Source organism: Musca domestica, unplaced genomic scaffold, assembly GCF_030504385.1.
Source record: "Musca domestica strain aabys unplaced genomic scaffold, Musca_domestica.polishedcontigs.V.1.1 3, whole genome shotgun sequence".
Classification (NCBI taxonomy): Eukaryota; Metazoa; Arthropoda; class Insecta; order Diptera; family Muscidae; genus Musca; species Musca domestica.
The window spans coordinates 10,135,515-10,152,962 of record NW_026712299.1 but is presented as its reverse complement, the minus strand read 5'-3'; the positions used below and the strand labels follow the sequence as shown (position 1 = coordinate 10,152,962).

Sequence of the window (17,448 nt, the reverse complement as noted above, 5' to 3'; positions counted from 1 at the left end):
AAGAAAATTGTACGTATCAACTTAATAGTGCAACATTTTGTAGTAATAACTAGTGGCTTTGAAATTTGCATTTCCAAAAACTCTGCCTCAGTGGACTTCTTGCAAAACCGCTCAAAAGCAATGATGTTGAAAGTCTGCTAAGTTTTTTTTATTTTTATTTGAAAATCGTTTGCAGCTTTGTCGCCACCTGAAAATCTCAAGCCTACACCATACCAGTTACCCCAATGCAAAATCTCAGATTTCAAGCCATATCAGTTTACACTATACCAAATGTAGTACCATTTAGTAATTTTTTACACATTTAATACTCATTTCCAAAATAACCTCGTTATTTAAACTCTACCCACCTTACTAACATGTCCAGCTTCATCCATACACTTATAGTTCGTATTTTTTAAAAAACCCAGTCTTTAGTCATTACCAAACACTCACATTAGCCCTCACTCAAAATCTCAAATTTAGCCGTTTTACCTTTGAAGGAAGAAGGAACAAGAATGAGTGGACCAATATCGTCCACTCTAGTCGAAGTCTTACCTAAATATGAGACCCGCCAAACATTTTTTCTTTTATTCTTTTTTTAGAAAATCCACTACCCTTTTCAGTGCCCCAAAGGCAACAACTTTGTTGTTTGCATACGAAACTTCTGTTCTTTCAAAATTCGTTGGTTAACTGAGAATGCTGACCCTTTACCTTTTAGAGTTTTTCATATCCAAGGGGTACAAATTTCCAAAAAAAATTCCTCTTCAAGAAGAGTAACCTTCTTAAGAAAGTTCTCAGATCTAGATTTTGCCTGTCGCTCTATGTCAGTGCCATGACATTTTTGCCTTTGTATATTTCCATTATCGCTTAAGTACGATTTTTCCAAAATTCCGCCTTATCTCACTCCTGCAAACTAGAAGTGCCCGAATGTTGACTTGATTTTTGAAGGCGGTTTTCCCACATAATTTTGCCATACAATATATGATTTTTTTTATTCTGGCATTAAAAGTATACTGTTCGTTTTTTTTTTTTTTTTTTTTTTTTTTTGCTAATTTGGACAAGTAAATCTCTTTCTCATATTCCACATGAGCTGTAACCCACACCATAACCTGAAGACTCCAACTCAAAAATAATAGAATTTTATTACAAAAACACAATTTTTAATAATTTTCACATTTTAAAACTTAATATTCAAAAACGTCGCCGTATTTGCTGTCGCATATCAAGATTTATCTATGTGAACATTTTTCTACAAAAGTTCACAAGGAATAGAAATCATAATTTCTAGCCTTTTTAAGGTTTAGAAGGGCCGCAATTACTGTACTTTTTTGTTTTTTTTTTTCTGTTTTTTTTTTTTTTTTTTTTTTTTTTTTTTTTTTTTAGGAAAAGTGAAGCTATAACCCTACAAAACTTCACAGGTTGAACACAACTTTTTCTCTCAGTGGAAGAAATTATTGTTTGTTTTTGTTTTCCCACTCATTCCGTGCCATCTCCGATAACCGTTATCTCTCGCTATCTGTGTTATAAGCCAACATCAGTAATGTTATTTTTTGTTAAGCTATAATTGCTGTGTGTGCGTGTGTATTATTTTCCTCCATTTCTTCCTAAGAAATGGAGATTTTCTTCAAGGAACGTACGTATAACACGCACACACACAAATACATACATATTATCCCATAAAATCCTCCGCAAAACTTGTTATTGTTGTTGCTGTTGTTATTGAAATTTATCAGAAAACTTTGGCTAAGGGCTTTATTGTTCTACCTTCTTTTAGTTTCGTCGTCGTCGTTATGCACCACGGGAAATGGCGAAAACGGAAAACATATCTAGCATATACGAGTGTTTCATATACACATACATACATATGTGTACAAGTAAAGTTTTCACATATATTAAAGGTGTATTGGCTGGTAGTTATCATTATTGCCCTGGCAACGAAACTATGGAGGAAGGCAGTGAAGACGAAGAAGAAAGAAAGAAAACACGAAAACATATATAGTAGAAGGAAAATGATTAATGATTTTATGTTAAAATGGTTTTTGGCAAAGTTTTTCCTGCCGGCTTACCCCCACCCCTGCACTTACACCAACACACTTAGGCCAAACAAATACCGATATTTGTTTTTGCCGAAATTTTCTTGTTAGACAAATCGAACCTTAGTTGGAGAAACTTTTATTTCTCTTTTTTGTTTTTCTTTTGTCTTAGTTCTTGTTGCTGTTTTGCTTTTCGGATTCTAATTTAGTTTTCAACAACAACAACACCAACCAACCAACATCAATCCTTGGGGTATTTTGTGGGGATTCACAAGCCTAAGTATATTTGATAAAGGCCTGAGCCGAACTAGTAGTATTAGGTTTAGATTTATCCATGTACTGATTAGATTGATGTGACAAAGTATCCCCCAAATACTGGAGCACTTTTACGGGGTCATGATTAGTCCTTGTTGCTTTTGTGGAAATTTAATGTTTCTCTTCTCTTATTTTGTCGATTTCAAGAGATTTGCCATGATTTGTAGTTGTCAATTTCGAAATAAAAAATAAAATACGAAAAGGATACATTTTTAGACACATGGATTTGATTGCAAACATTTGTAGAGGTAGTATGGGGTTTGAAGAAGTATTAACTTGAGTACATTTTGGCTCTAAATCTAGGCCCTGTGTAAATTGGCCATACTTGTCATACCAAGGTGGCGTATGACTAATATTTACTAATTAATATAGCTCATACTCCCCATAGTACAACTGACTAAATTTTTATTCTGTTTCCTTCTCTTACAGATGACGCCGTTGCAATGAGGAAGATCCATTAGCGTCATTGGCTATGGGACCAGAGGCATGGGTATGTGTGCGGACCCTGGGTCTTACCGGCGGTGTCAGGCATTAAGCCGAACGCGATCAACGTTCGCCACAAATATAGACAACAACATTAATAGCAGCAGCAGCAGTAACCACAGCACTAGAACTACAACACCTAATAAAACGCCCAATAACAACAACAACAACAACCACAACAATATCGAACAACATTCGACACCAAACCAACAACAGCAGCAGCTGCAACATAACGACTATCAAATTCGATACAAGTCATCAGCTCAGAGAACGCGAATCTCCGCCGCTGCCGCTGTTGCTACAATAAAAGCAACAACATCACTACAAAACCGCTTAACAGATTGTTCCCTAACCACAACGATACTGGAGACGTTAAGGTATTATCGTTCCCCGGTCACAGTGACAACGTCTCGTATACGATATCAAAGGCCGCCATCACCACTACCACCACCACCACCTGCACCATCGCCATCATTACCTGCAGCGACGACCGTAGCGAAAACACTGCGACAGCGAAAGCTAGCCACAGCTGTAGCACAGGCCCAAATAGCCGACTCAATTGCAACCAGCTCATCAGCTTTCGTGACGACGACAGCGACGACGCCATTTGTGGCGGAGTTCGCAGCGACGTCGTCATATGGAAAATCAACGAATACACGGAATTCTACAATCACCTCAGCATCAACGGCATCGCCATCGCAATCATCTACGTCGTCGTCGTCACCAGCATCATTAATAACTACAACAACATCAAGAGCAGCAGCAACAGCCGTATCATCTCCATCAACACTAACTCTGCGTTGTCCACAGCTAAGAGTTGATCCACTCTGTTCGTGGCTCAAATCTTCGCTACATCTGACAATAGTATTCTTCGTAATATTGCTATTGACCAAATCAGCCCATGCCAATAACAATATACCAGGTAAGTTCAAAGGGAAATACATTTATAAAATAAGTTAAAATAACAAATGAAAAAATGAAAATAAATCTAAGAATCTGGCAACAATTAATTCGGCAATTTTTAGTTAAAAACCTACCAAATATAATTTAGATTTTCTTTAATTTTTCAAATACCTATTCTGGACTTTTCGAGAATTATTGAGGCTACCAGTAGATTTAAATTTTCTAAAAATTTTAACTGATTTTTTTAAGAGAATAGTCGTCCTGTAATCCCATGGTTTTTAGTGAAATACTCTGGAAGGCTAGTAGAGCAATGATCCTTGATATTTGACGAATATTGTTTGAGGGACAAGCAGAGCCACAATAAAGAATATTTACAGTCAAAAATTTGATTTCTCGTAAAATATAATTCTATTGAAATGATCGTCTTGCCATGACTATAAACCCTGCCTATCAGAAAATGATATTTTAAGTGTTAACGAAATTCTCACTGGGGCTAGTAGAGAAAATTCTGATGGACTAGTAGAGAAATAATATTTCATTAATATTTTTTTTAAAGTACAAATAAACAGGGTGAAATAAAAAAACTGCAACAAAGTCATAATTTTTACATTTTCTTTTTTTTTTAATTTTATTGAATGAAATCAAAAAATGTCGGAAATAGCGTTAAATTTTAGAATAAGTTTAGATTTGTTCGAATTGGTCACCTTTGGCACGAATTATGGCCTTCAAACGGCCAATGAAACCGGCACACGTTGCCCGAATATTGCTCTGTTAAAGGTATCCTGGTATAGAAGAGCTCAAAGAGTTATTCTTCAACAGAAAAGCAAAAATAAAGACCTCAGTGGGGATCGTTTTCTATATAATACGTCTTAAAACGAATACGACGTAGAAGATTTTCTTCTGTGGAAGTCTTCACTTTAAATCGTTCTATACAGATGATCTTGTAGGATCAGAAGAAGACTTCAAGGAATACCTTCCGGGAAGTCATCATCTATGGAAGATATCTGAGGAAGACTTTCAGGCTTTCTTCTCAAAAATGCTTCGACTGCAGCAGAAATCTCAGTGTAGGAGGTTTTCTGCAAAAAAAAAAAACCTAAAATAGGGATTTTTCTACAGATACCTAATGGGGGTCTGTTGCTGTAGAAGACCTAATGGGAGGTCCTCTGCTAAGGAAAACCCAAAAGAAAGCATTTTTCGACAGAGGACTTTAAAAGAGGTGTTCTTCAAGAAAACACTTAAATTCTTGTTTTATAGAAACCTCAAAATTGTCCTTATCTCTAAGGAAATTCTTAAAGTAGACTTTCTCCGAAAATGCGATTAAACCTTTATATGAGATATCATATAACGTTTTCTTCTTTAAAAGATGACCTATAAATGCCTCGCATATTGTATTCATTTATAGAAGAACTCAAAATACATAGATTTTCAGTAGAAGAACTCAGAAGGGGTGTCGGAATAAAATAACTCAAAGCATGTTTTCTTCTTTAGAAGACCCCCAATGAGGCTCTCTTCTACAAATACCTCGAAAGAGGAATTGTTCCCTAAAACATCAATAATGCATTATCTTTAAGGAGATATAAGGTAGGACTTCTGCAAAAGGAGGCCTAAAATATGGTATTATCTACATGGACCTTTTTTTCACAGGTGCACTCAAAGAACATCCCAATGAAGATTTCTCTTCAGAAGGACTTTTTTACCGGCGATTTAAACAGAGTTATTCTTTTATAAAAAAAATATACAAATTATCAAAAATCACCAAAAGATTTATTCTTTTATAGAACAGATTTATCCTTATTCTGAAGAAGATCTCCAAAGAGACCATCTTTCATGAAGAGCCTCAATAAAGATGTTTCTTCAATAGGAGACTCCAAAGAGATATTCTTTCATAAAAAACCTAAGTTTAGGGTTTTCCCAAATAATAACATAATATAAAACTCGTAAAAACCTTTAAAGAGAACTCCACAAAATTCTTGTTCTTTTATAGAACAGCTTCCTAGATGATGTTCCTCCAATTGAGACCTTAAAGGCGTTTTTTTTACACAAAACATAAATGGAAGCTTCCTTCAACTGAAGATCTCCAGTTAAGTATTCGCCAGTAGAGACCTCAAGGAGTACTTCTTCCATAAATGACCTAGATGAAAACGACCTAATATAAGATGCCTCAAAGGATATCTTTTACATGAAATTCTTCTCAGCAGTTATTCTTCTGCAGAATGCTTTAAAAAAGTCTTCTGCCATGGAAAACTTGAAAGGAGGCCTCCTTCTATACAAAACCACAATTGGGCCTTCTTCTATGGAGAAGGTCATTGGAGGTTTTCTTCTATAGAAGACTTTGAAGACGTCGAAAATACCAAAAACAAGTTTATCATAACCATAGAAGGTTTCACAGGATGTATTCTTTATCAAAAGACTTTGAAGAACGATTTGTCCCACAGAAGAATTTAAATGAGGTATTCAATTTTAGAAGACCTTGAAGGGGGTCTTTTCCAATACAGGGTTGTCCATATTCGACGGACCCATCTGGCAACGCCATAACTTTTGACAGAGATGTCACATCGCTTAATGACATACCGCGTTTGAAGCGTCAGTCCAAGCAGATTTTTACCATGAACCAATAAACACCACGCGAAATAGTTGAAATTTACATTCAACAGAAGAAGTCAATTGTGAAAGCTCAACGTGCTTTTAAAACATTAAAAACTGTGAGAAGTGCGCCTTCTTAGAACACCATTAAGCGTTTATACGACAAATTTTCGACTGGTAAGGCTCTTTCTAATCCGAAGAGGCCATAAAAAAGTCGACCAAGGTGATCGGCCGAGAATATCGCTGCCGTACGAGCCAGTGTTGAGAAGTCCCCAATAACATCCCAAAAACGCCGTTCTCAGCAGTTGGGCATGGCTCGGACCACTTTACAACGGATTATTCGCATTGATTTGCATTTCTTCCCGTACAAAATTCAATTGACGCAAAGAATGTTGCCTGCGGACAAGCCTCGTCGATTGGAATGGGCCCAAAAAAAACATGGGTCCGTCGAATATGGGTAACCCTGTAGATGCCCTTATAGGGGATATTTTATGTTGTTGCAAAATAGTTAGGCTTAATCCCATGGATGTGGTTTTTTGCAGAAGATCTCAAGAAAGGTCTTCATTTACAAACTACGTCAATAGACGTTTTTACATATGGATATCCTAAAACGATGTTTTCTCCTTTATGATGCATCAAAAATCGTCTTTTCCTATAGGTGATCTAAAAAAAGTAAACTTCTATAGCATGTGGAAAGGCCCCTTGGTATAGAATCGTAGAATCCTCAAAGGATTTTTTCTATTTTAAGTACTTCTCTTTTTTAGAATATGTTAATGGAGGTTTTCTTTTTTAGACCACCGCAAAGTAAGCTGTTTCCTAAATATGATTATGTGGATAATTTTCTTGAAAAGAGAAGTCCACATAAGAAACACCAAAGGAATTCTTCTTCTCTAGAACATTTTGTAGATTATTTTTATTCTCTAAAAAACCTCAAGTTATCTCTTCTAGAAGATCTCAGAAGAGCCCTTAGTTTAAGGGTTTCTGTTAGAAACCTCAAATAAGGTACATTCATACAAGATACCTTCAAGTACGTCTCCGGAGAAATTTGCGCATAATGTGATATACCTATTTTTCTCCCTAATTACCATTTTCTTTTCTCTCCCTTTACTGCAAATACATCATAATAAAAACTCCCATGATTCCATCCTCATGATGATCAAGGAAAAAATTCGCCATTACCATTTTCCACGTTAGAAAACACCAAAACGAGTTCGTGTAACGGGCTAATGGAAGGAGTTGACAAACACTGAAATGTTCCACTTTAAAGTGACATTTCCTAATTAAGTGATTACAGGAAAGAAGGAAACAAAAACCCCAGAGTCACCATCAGCACCACAAGTGCTGTAGCAACATAAACACACAGATACACACACACCTCCGCAGCACCATAGCACTTGACTTATGCAAAAGCTTCCCGAGTTAGCTAGAAATTCACATTAAAAGTTCGTTGTTCGTTCCTGCTACTACTTATGGTCTCGTTCATTATGTACTTCCTAGGTTCTATTATTATTTTTCCTCGTTTTTTTTCCTCAAGTGGTTACATTTCAGCTGTTGCTACCCCGTGGAGGATAGTAGCTGGTTAGGCATACGACACCCTCCCTGCCCCTCCACTTCCTTGCAGAATATTTGCCATACTTAATCCTTAATTTACTTTAATGTAGCTTTTTTAACATTTACTTAACACTCATCTATCATTGCAACAAACAAGAAGTTGATATGTAACACTTACTGCTGCGATGCTGCTGGGAGCGAGTGATGGCAGCAACAGCAACAACATCAGGGAGCAAGTACTCTAAAGCACAGCATGTTCGAAACCATACACCCTGGGTGGGTGAAACGATTTCGAAGGGAGAGTCTTTCAATGCTAAAATTAGTAGGAAAATTACTTCAAAGGAAGTTTTTCAACAGAAACGGTTTTAAAGATGCTGAACGAAAGCTTCTGGGAAACCAGAGAAGTGTATTTTTGATAACATCGAAGGCTCTGATTTTTTAAAGTAGATTTCCATTGAAGGAGATTCTCTCAGACTAAAATTTAAAAGGCCTTCTTGAAAGTTTGAATATATCCTATTAACTGTTTGCAGAAGTTCGGGATTTTTGTTTCTCCTTTAACGTGTTGCAACCTTTTTCCCATGGTACCGACTGTTTGTCCCCCTGGCACTGGGAAAAGAAAGTACTCGATTTCTCATGAAAACTCTTCTCTCCTCTCTTGTTCTCCTTTATTTAAGCACACACTATTTTGTTAAACTTCCGCAGCTCAATTTTATTTACAACGGTAAACTTCTCTGACCTTCTATGTTAGGGAATAGGACAGCTGTCCGAATAGGACTTCATATCCCGCCAGGAGGTCCATGGGAGGACAACTACCCCTTTCCTACACACCCTACGTAACACATCACCAAACTTAACCATCAAATGACCAACTTTCGCCCATTGCCTGGAAATACCCATACAACTGATAATCTCTCATATTTAAGAAACCATTTGAATACTCTCTACCCCCACCTTTGTTCCCCTTCGCGCCCTCTCTCTCCCCCTTACTCGATGTAATGCTGGCATAAGAGTACATACTTAGTGATACACAATTGTTGACAAAGCATTATCAACATTATCCTTTTACATTATCTATTCTCGTCATCTCCGTCGTAGTCGTCGTCAACGTCGTCGTTGTCTTGTTTAGACACCCAGACAATGGCATAGTTTAGATAGCGTTGCAGGATATCATAATAGTCCTTGCAACTACTTTACAACAACAACAACAAAAACAACATGGATGTCGACTTTAACAAAAAAAAAATAAAACAGAGAATCAACAATAGCTTAGCTTAAGTGCATTATATAGAACAATAAATGAAGAAGAATCAACTATGTACATCAGCATCTTCGTCGTCATCATCATTATTAATAGCAACAACATCAACAAAAAAACACCGGGTAAATCTATCACCGTTGTGAATAACAATTTTTGTATGGTTTAAAAAAATTAAGTGTTACGAAAAAACACAAGAGCAAAAACAACGATTTCAATTTTGATAATTTTGTTTAGTTTTTTTTTTTTTTTTTAATTTTCTGTTTCATTCAGTTAAACATTTTGCGAATACATTAGGGAAATGACCTGGCATAAGAGAAGGAAGGGAGGGGTGGATACCGCTCTTTTAGATTATTATTTGAATTTCTTGTGGATTGCTTTGTACATTAAATATGCCACAGCATTCGTATTTTTTAAATTCGGACTTGTATTGCCCATTTCGTGCACAATTAATTTGAGATCGGATAAAGATATATATGGGAGCTATATCCAAATCTGAACCGATCTCGATAAAATTTGGCAAAGATATTTCTGAGCTGTATTTGATATATTTCCCTGAATATTGTTGTTACAGAGTGCATATAACTGCTGCGGATGACAAAAATAACAAATCGGATGAACAATATATATGGTAGCTATAGCTATATCTGAACCGATTTCGATCATATTTGGCATACTTATTTTTAGGCCTAATTTGGTTGTATGTGCAAAATTTCATACTATTCGGGCTGATATTACACGTTTGGTGCACAATATAAAGCAAATCGAACGTCAAAACGTGACTCATTGAAATAACGGTTTTCGGACCCTAGGTCTCCTTGAACCAAGTCCGTTGTAGGACATTTGGGGTCGATATAGCGATATCCGTCCGACAATCTGTCTGTCTGGCTGGTGCGCAACAATAACTCTCGAAGGGAGTATCCGATTGGATCCGATGTACTAAGTCATCGTATATTATTGTCAAACTTAGTTCAACTTGTTCTGGCAGCCTTACACAAAATGTCTATATTTTTAAAGAAACTAATTTACTGCACAGAAAATGAAAAGATAATTTTGCTCAAACACTGTTAATCCTTAATCAATGGTAGTTCTGGTGCGAAAATAGAAAATATCGGCACACTTCATAAAGTAACTCCCACACAAAAAATATAAAGTATATCTCTTATAAATATTAATTACTATATTTTTCAATCGCAAGGTCTGGTGTGAAGATGGAACATATCGGCCCACTTGTTCTAGAACCACCACTTCCATTCATACTTGGCACATCTCAATATTTCTATCAATACAAGATCTGTTATACTGATGGTAGAGATCGAACCATTCCTTCTGGTACCTCCCCCACAATGGGTCTAAGTATTGGATAACCAAAATAATCATAAAATCCGAAATCGATCAGATCTCGTTTTCTTCCAATTACACACATCACAATATTTCCATCAACCCAATCCTTCTGGTACCTCTCCCACAAAGGTTCAACATTTTGAGTATCCATGAAGCTCATAAAACGCGAAATTAACATCCGATTCCATTCATATTTGGTACATCTCAATATTCATCATCATCATCTACACAAGATATTTTATAAAGATGGTACGGATCGGACCATTTTTTTCTGGTACCTCCCTCACATAGTGTTCAAGACTTTTGAGAAACAAAAGGTCAAGGAAAGCGAAATAAGCATCTAACTCTCTTCAAATTTTAAACATGTAAATATTTTTGCTAATTCCGTCTGGTAACTCATCATTGGATATAATTTTCAATACTTATATCTGTCATAAGTTATGAGACAAGTCGGCGATTCTTTACAACTTGCTATAACTAAATATTTCTCTTAACCAGAAATCTGATATGATATTTTTATTTTATCGAAATTTATGATTTCGCATAAAATTGGATATAAATGTTCGATTTCCTTCAAATTTTTCACATACCAATATTTGTATCTATATTAAGTGAAATGGAATACTTTGGTCCGCTTTATCTGTTGCCTCAGGCATATTTCCACATTTTCCAAAAATTTGCACATATCTCATTTAAAGTATACGAAGTAGTCGATATAGTCCAAATCTGGCTCGTTGTAATATTTGAATCAGTCTAAGGTCAGATAAGAATTGGTCAATATTGGCCAACTGCCTCGGAACCTCCCCCATAAAGGGTCAATAGTATGAATAATCATAACTCAAGGCTGGGGGTATACAACTGTCGGCAAAACCGACTGATACTATTTTACTTGTTTGAATTGTTTTTTTTTTTTTTTTTTTTTTTTTTTTTTTTAAATGACAGGACTGCTATTAGCAATTTTTATACCTCATACCACTTTATGGGGGCTTGTATTATTAATTTGATTTGGTCCAGTAATTTGTAAAACTTCAAAATATCTCGACGACATATCTCGGAGAAATTACTGATTCGATACAGAGGGCAATATTCAAATGTAGCTGAACTGTGGGATTATCACAGAAGAGTAGTTATGCCAAAAGTCTAATACTACTGTGGAGAACCTGCATCAGGGGTGTGGTGCTGTATTCCGAGGCCACTTCCATACAACAGGTCACAACCACAGAGTAGCTTTTAAGCTGACTTCCTTCTATGGGGAAACTGACCTCAAAAATTAATGCTACAGAATTTTTGGCTGGAAATCACTTCCGATAGAGCAGACGTACCACTGCCACAGAGTAACTGTCCACTGGAGTCATAAGCAAGCCAACAGACTTCGGCCACAGAATTACATTAGTACTGTAACGTGGCTAACTTTAAAGTTCAGAAATTTAGCTTTAGAGGGGCTCCCTTCTGACGTTGGTAGTTAGAGTAGTCAGAGAACTTCATAATATGATATCCGGTTTAAGACTCCAATACAAATTAGAAATTTACTTAAGACCAATATCATAACTACAAAGTATCTGACATCAGAGCCCAGAGTACTCTGCAGAAGAGAATTTGGGCACAGTTGGTTTCTGAGGCTACCGGGCCATAATTACTACTAGAATTGTTAAGATGAACTAGCGGGCTTTCTAGGAGCGATTTTTAAAAGACTACACGAAAGTTAAAAAATAATAATAAAAGTAAAAACAACGTATCATTGACAACATCATTTCATGTAAATGTTGACTGCGACTGAACCTTAAGTCATCTATCCTCAATCGTATTCCAATGTTGACATTCTCTTTCCACAAGTTTGGCTGATATCTCATAAATAAATGTATCAGTTGGGATAAGCCCCACAAAAAAAGTATAAATGCGTTAAATCGTACGATTCAGATGGCCAGTTTACCTGTCCCGATTTACAAATAAAATGTTCCCCGAATTTGCCCGTCAATAAGTCCATTGTTCCGCGTGCTGTGTGACATGTGGTACCATATCATTAAAACCATATGTTATGTCAAGTCATGCTCTTGCATTTTTGATACTCACACCATATTTCACTTTTCTACCTCTATCCATCCACATAATTTCAAATACTACCAAATTTAGTGAATTTTAGTACTTTTGTTTCATTCATTGTTCGACTTTAGAGTAACCATTTTGGTTGTCTATCCTAAACAATATCAATGACCATCATTGAAAATTTCAAATTTTCACCTCTGACCCTTCCTCAATTACTGTTTTCGAAAATCCACCTTCATATATTATCCTACGTCACCAAACTTATTATACCAAATTTAGTACCGTTTTGTACTTTTGAAGCCTTTAGTACATATGTCCATAACTACCTTCAAATCCTAACCCTACACACTGACAGTGACACCAATCTCAACACTTCAAATCCCAGTTTTTTTTTTTTTTTTTTGGAAATAATCTCATAGAGCTCTGCCCAGATGTTACCCTTTTTACGCACTCCGCCGTGTTGTTATGTATACATAATGAATTAACTAATGTTGTGATCCATTTTACAGCTTCATGTTATCCAATGGTCATCCAGGATACCCGGCTTCTTTCCTGTCCTTAACTCTCTCCTACATATTCTCCAACCCCTATATATTTTGCTATCATCTCGAAAAACAATAGGCTTCTATTCTAACCCTAACACCACCTAAATTTTGAGTTTCGGGCCATAATTGCGACCTTTATTACAAATTAACATGGACAGGCGGACAGACAAACATATCTAGATCGACTCAGCTCGTCGAGATAGGTAGATCCATATTTAGTTTCCAATGTCGGGTCCAATATTTCGAGGTGTTACATACATTGTTATAGTGTTGTAGGGTATAAAAAATTTTGCTCCCTTGGCCCATTTTTTAGAACTTTTTAGTAAATTTTTTTAATATAGATCGATTTTCCAAGAATTTCGCCTCAACTCACTCCTACACATCAACAGAAAATTATAACCCCAGAATATTCTATTATTGCCCTTTTTCATCAGGCTGTCTGTAGGAAAAATGTCCACTTAAAGTTTGAAATTAATAGCATTAGGCGAACTGTGAAAAATGTTAATCAATTTATAAATTTTCTTCTAAATTTTTCGCCACGAAATCACAAACAAATCCACCAGCCACCTTCACACAAGTCTCCGCTGTAATCAGAGTTATATGTCAGCAAAGCAAATCCATTAAAACCAATTTCATTTAATTGCCAATAATATTGTCATCCTAGACAAATACTTGTAATTCCTAAGACAATGATTGACATTTCTCGTTAACAATTGCGTTGTTCGACGCACAAACACACACACACACATACATATACCCGCGAACATTGTAATGTGCCATCAGGACATTAACAACAATAGCAGCAAAGTAGCAACAACATTATATTTCAAATTACTATCAAATTACTCGTAATATTTTTGTAAAATGGCAAAAGGAACGAAATGTGGATGAGAAGAAGAAGGAGAGAAGTAAGAAACGGAAGATATGGACACTTTTCACTTTGGCAAATGGCAATAGGACCTCTCATCATCCTCACACACACACTCTCTCTCTCCCTGGTACTCCTAAAAAATTGTAATGTTGTAATGACAAAATGTTACTTTTTTGTTATCCTTCATAACGACATTGCCGCTGCTGCTGCTGGATGCCTCTCTGGTAGAATGGTTGATTGTTTGCTTGCCTCCCTCTCTTTGGTGTTGTTGTGCCATCATCATAATGTCGATTCCGTGGCATTGTACACCACCAGAAACGTGTATTATTGATAAGATAGCTACGCTGTTTGTTGTCCAGGAAACAGAACCGAAACATCATCAGCTACATCATCAGTGTTAACTATAAAATTGAGCATAAAAATAGATACGAAGTAGAGGGAAGTGAAGAAGAAGACGAAGAAGGAGAAAACAACGAATGTCGATGCTATCTCCTCTTACAATTCCTCATTTTTTTTATCATCGCTTGGCAATTGTCTCAATGTCCTCCTCTTTCGTTATTTTTTTATCGACTTCCTTTTCTTCGATGTTGGCTCTTGGCCCTTCTACTCAATGTCCTTCTTAGTTTTTCGAACTTTTTCGTTTTAGCGAAGCGACCAGTTCGACCGCTTGTTACGTTATCAAGTGTAACATTAAATTTTGATTTATGATCTGTATTTGGCTTCACCAAAGCAATCGAGCAGCAATGTACGGAGCGGATAATTTATTATTACTCTGTCAATTACATTTTCAAAATCTGACCTTGTCGCAAAAGTTGGGGGAGAGAGGAAATGCTTGGACAAAGTGTGAGCCACTTTGTGGAAGGAATAATGTATAGCATGTTCCCCTCTTTCAAATTTGATATAACAAATTATAACATTCCATGTATAACTATTTTTCAGAACAATTCGAAAATATAGAGGAATAAATCCTATTTTGACTTTCTCGAAACGGCGTCATAAAAATTTATTTTTGCGTGACCAATTTCTAATCGTTAACATTTTTCTTATCAATATTGCTGTCATTCCGTTTTTGTGAGTGTTTCAGTACATCATTCTGTAAATTACATTTGAACACGCAAAATGTCCTTTAAATGAGAAATACATTTTTATGAGTGGCATTTTCAGATTACAAAAACATCGATTTATATCAATTGAATGATTGCCAAAAAATATCGCTTTATTTGTCATGACAATTCGGTATATTGTGCTACAGGAAAATGTTTATACACTCATATATTTATATATACAAAGGGTATATATTTTTTGATAGGGCCAAAACGTGTCTCATGGAAATAACGGGTTTAGACCCTAGGCTTCTTTGAAAAAATCCGTTTCAGGACATTTGGTGTCGATCTAGGGGTGTCCGTCCGTTTGGTGAGCAAACCAAACTTGGTAGATAATATTATAATATTGTTAAAAAACTTAGTTCGAGTTCGAAGATTGGTCCACTCCTTCTGGTACTTCCCCAACTTAAGTTCGAAAATTTCATAGCATATAATTTAATTCATAGAACATGAAACGATCATTGTATTTTGTTAAATTTTTGCATATACCAATACCACAAAGGCTCACAATTGTTAATATTAAAAGGGTGAGATAAAAAACTGCAACAAAGTCATACGCCATAATTTTTACATTTTTTAAATTTAATTGAATGAAAGCTAAACAGGTCGGAAATAGAATCAAATTTTAGAATATGTTTAGATTTGTTCGAATTGGTCACCTTTGGCACGAATTATGGCCTTCAAACTGCCAATGAAACCGTCACACGCTGCCCGAATGTTGCTCTGCGGTATTTTGACCAATTCCCGGAAAAGCGATTGCTTGAGGTAATCGACACTTTGGTATTTTTTAGTGACATCCTTGCCTTCCAAAATACTCCAGACTCAATAGTCCAACGGATTGGTATACGGAGATTTTGGTGACTATTGTGCGCTGGAAATGAAGCATGTAACACCCACTTTGTCACCATTCTTGGATGGTGGAATGTCCAATGTCTGCGGACAAAATGTTTGCGTGCCTAAGGCTTCAATGCACCCTCCAGAATATTTTCGCGATAATATTCTACATTTATTCTGATGCCACGGTCGACTAATACGATCGACCACACCATCACTATGGCCGGCGCTTGAGTTCTGGTGGCCAATCGAAGGGTCACATTTTCAGCTGACTTGTTTGGCAAGTAAACACGATAATTTAGTTTCTTCACAAGCTGCTGGACAACGAATGTTTTCTCATCGGAGAAAACCAAATTCGGCAGTTCACCACTTTCGGCCAAGCGAAGCAACTCTTCAGCTCTTTTGAGTCTATTTTCTATCTGTTACGGTGTAAGTTCTTGTTTTTTTTTTTTTTTTTGGAATTTCAATGGCTTTACTCCGACCTCATTTTTCAATATTTGCCGAATGGAATATTGCGATAATTCAGCTCACGAGCCATTTTTCTGCCACTGCGACGCGGGTTTTAATCAAGTCGCTTCTTTACTTTTCGAACCATTTCTGCTGATGTCGCTTCTTTATTTTTCGAACAATTTTTGCTGATGTTTCTGTTTTCTTCCGTCCACTTCCTTAACGTCGGGCTACACAAAATATTTATTCGCATTTAAATGCTGGAGTACTCTAACGATAGCCACTTGTGGCTTTCCAGCCAAATATAAAGAAATCACACTATCACGCTTGAATTACATCACGAATAACTCTTTTTCTGGAAAATTCTCACCAAAATGCTTTTGTGCGTTTGTAAACAATATAATGAGCTGTCACGGGAAAAATTTTAACAGCTGTCGGATGAGTGGCTTTGAAATGACAGCAGTCTGAAGTTGGTTGCAGTTTTTTCATCTCACCCTGTAGATATTTTCAGAGCTACAAAGAGTTAATCCTGTATAGAAGCTATAAAAGACACTATAGAGCTTCTATACAGGATCTTCCGAAGGTTTTTTCTTTTTGAAGTAGAGGTCACCTCGGAAGAATTCCTACATTTCTTCTATGGGAATAAAGACCCAAAAGGTTTTTTTTGGAGAAAAAGCCATTTATATACAGTTCTCTTTAAGTTAGAAAATCGTTTACAGTTCTCCTTTTCAGAGGGAAATTTACAAGGTTTTCATAATCCTAAAAGTCTATGAAAAACATTTCTTTAACATCTCTTCTATTTCCAGAGCAATAATTTAATGTACAATATTTTTAAACCCCATTTCAGAACGATTTTAACGAAAGAATGCAAGTCCACAGATAGGTGATTCTGGATAAAAGATTTTTTACAAATATTCCTACAGAGAAAAGGCCTTTAATATGTCTCCTATAGTCAGAAAATATTTGACAGTAAATTTTTCCACATAGACCTTTATGGGGATTTCTTAGGTCTGAAGATCTTTTACTAGCGTTTTACAAATAAAACTTATTTTACAGACCTTTTAATTCCTGAATTACTATTTCAGATATCCTATTGAAATAGATTTTTTGCAGCTCTTCTATTTCCAAAAGAACACTTTTAGACCTCCTATTGGTAGGG

General features: G+C 36.1%; 1 protein-coding gene across 3 annotated transcripts in view; it reads left to right on the top strand.

The window, feature by feature from the left end:
- The window catches only part of LOC101901176 (protein turtle), a 379,534-nt gene that overhangs the window by 130,169 nt on the left and 231,917 nt on the right, over positions 1 to 17,448 (top strand). For all 3 annotated transcript variants that reach the window (XM_059124789.1, XM_059124788.1, XM_059124790.1), the window contains one exon: positions 2,757 to 3,732. In XM_059124789.1, coding sequence (XP_058980772.1) covers positions 2,814 to 3,732 — 919 coding nt within the window. In that variant the 5' untranslated portion in view covers positions 2,757 to 2,813. The remainder of the gene's footprint in view (positions 1 to 2,756; positions 3,733 to 17,448) is intronic.